General features: G+C 57.3%; 1 protein-coding gene across 1 annotated transcript in view; it reads left to right on the top strand.

Moving 5' to 3' along the window:
- Positions 1 to 1,385, top strand: part of EVX1 (even-skipped homeobox 1) — a 3,401-nt gene extending 2,016 nt beyond the window's left edge. Inside the window, exons 2-3 of the mRNA XM_009887196.1 lie at positions 7 to 144; positions 855 to 1,385. Coding sequence (XP_009885498.1) covers positions 7 to 144; positions 855 to 1,385 — 669 coding nt within the window. The remainder of the gene's footprint in view (positions 1 to 6; positions 145 to 854) is intronic.
- Positions 1,386 to 1,637: the final 252 nt, after the last annotated feature.

Consider the following 1,637-nt stretch of genomic DNA (forward strand, 5'->3'; position numbering starts at 1 on the left):
GACCAGATGCGCCGCTACCGCACCGCCTTCACCCGCGAGCAGATCGCCCGGCTGGAGAAGGAGTTTTACCGGGAGAACTACGTGTCCAGGCCCCGGAGATGTGAACTGGCGGCTGCTCTAAATCTGCCAGAAACCACCATCAAGGTACACACGGCTCGAGCATGTTTCCAATTAGCACGGTATCAATCTATATGGCCCAACTTCCTTGCAAAACTCGGGAAAGCACTTCGCCAGCACAACCCTCCCTCTTCTTACACACACACCCTCCCCCGCCCCTTTCCTGGCCCTGCCCGCACCCTGCAGCAATGCGGGAGAGGGGACACGGCTCCCGAAGCCATCCCAGCCAGCACCACTAATCCGGCCTCTCCCCAGCAGATTATGTTTAATTCTCCCTTCAGTCCAGTCCAAACCTGGCTCAGCTCTTGGGGGAGGGAAGAGGAAGGCAGTAGCAGATCTTGTTTTGGTCTCGCTTTGCTTTTGCCTTTTCAAAAACATTTGCTCATGAAAATAAACCCGATAACAATAATCCCAGGTAGTTCTGGCTGCAAAACGGCAGTATGGAGGCAGAGCTGCCGGGCTTGCCCGGAGCCGGGGGTGGGGTGGTGGTCAGCAGGACAAGCCCTAACAAGAAGAAGGGAAAACAAGCACCCTAAAGGGGCTGCTCCACTGGGTGTCCCTGTAGATTTATAGGGGCTTAACTGATCCCTCTGTACGTGTTGACAACTCCCTCTGGGAGCGAGAGCTGGCGCCGGTCTCCCCTCGCCGGCAGGCCCGCTCCAACCCTCGCCCGCCCCGGTGGTCGCGCGGGTCGGGGCGGCGGCGGGTGACGGCTCTCGCCTCCCCTCTCCCCGCAGGTTTGGTTCCAGAACCGCAGGATGAAGGACAAGCGGCAGCGCCTGGCCATGACCTGGCCTCACCCGGCCGACCCGGCGTTTTATACTTACATGATGAGCCACGCGGCGGCCACCGGCAATTTGCCGTACCCGTTCCCGTCCCACCTGCCCCTGCCCTACTACTCCCACATGGGCATCGGAGCCACATCGGCCTCTGCCGCCACCCCCTTCAGTACCCCCCTGAGGCCGCTGGACACCTTCAGGGTCCTCTCCCACCCCTACCCGAGACCAGAACTGCTGTGCGCCTTCAGGCATCCTTCTCTCTACCCTGCCCCAACTCATGGACTCAGCAGCGCCGGGGGCAACCCCTGCTCCTGCCTGGCTTGCCACAGCGGCCAGTCCAACGGGCTGGCGCAGAGACCATCCGGATCAGACTTTACCTGTTCGGCCACAACCAGGACTGACTCTTTCCTCACTTTCACGCCCTCTGTGCTGAGCAAAGCCACCTCAGTTTCCATGGACCAGCGAGAAGAAGTACCTTTAACGAGATAAACCTTCGTCTCAGGGTTATTAAAAACTCGCCCCTTTCCCGGGCTTCTCTTCGAGTTCATGTACCTACAGCCGACGTTTATTTAATCGTGTTCTCTCCCCAGAAGTGGACACCTACGGAAAGAAAAAAAGACTAAATATAGCTCAGTCTTAAAAGGATTTATATTTCAGGGGAGAAAAAAGCGAAGAAGAAGAAATGGCTAGTGATTTATCTCTGAGAAGGATTTTAGACACGGAAGAGGAAGAAAACCGATC

The sequence above is a fragment of the Charadrius vociferus genome, unplaced genomic scaffold (genome assembly GCF_000708025.1).
Source record: "Charadrius vociferus isolate BGI_N301 unplaced genomic scaffold, ASM70802v2 scaffold366, whole genome shotgun sequence".
Classification (NCBI taxonomy): domain Eukaryota; kingdom Metazoa; phylum Chordata; class Aves; order Charadriiformes; family Charadriidae; genus Charadrius; species Charadrius vociferus.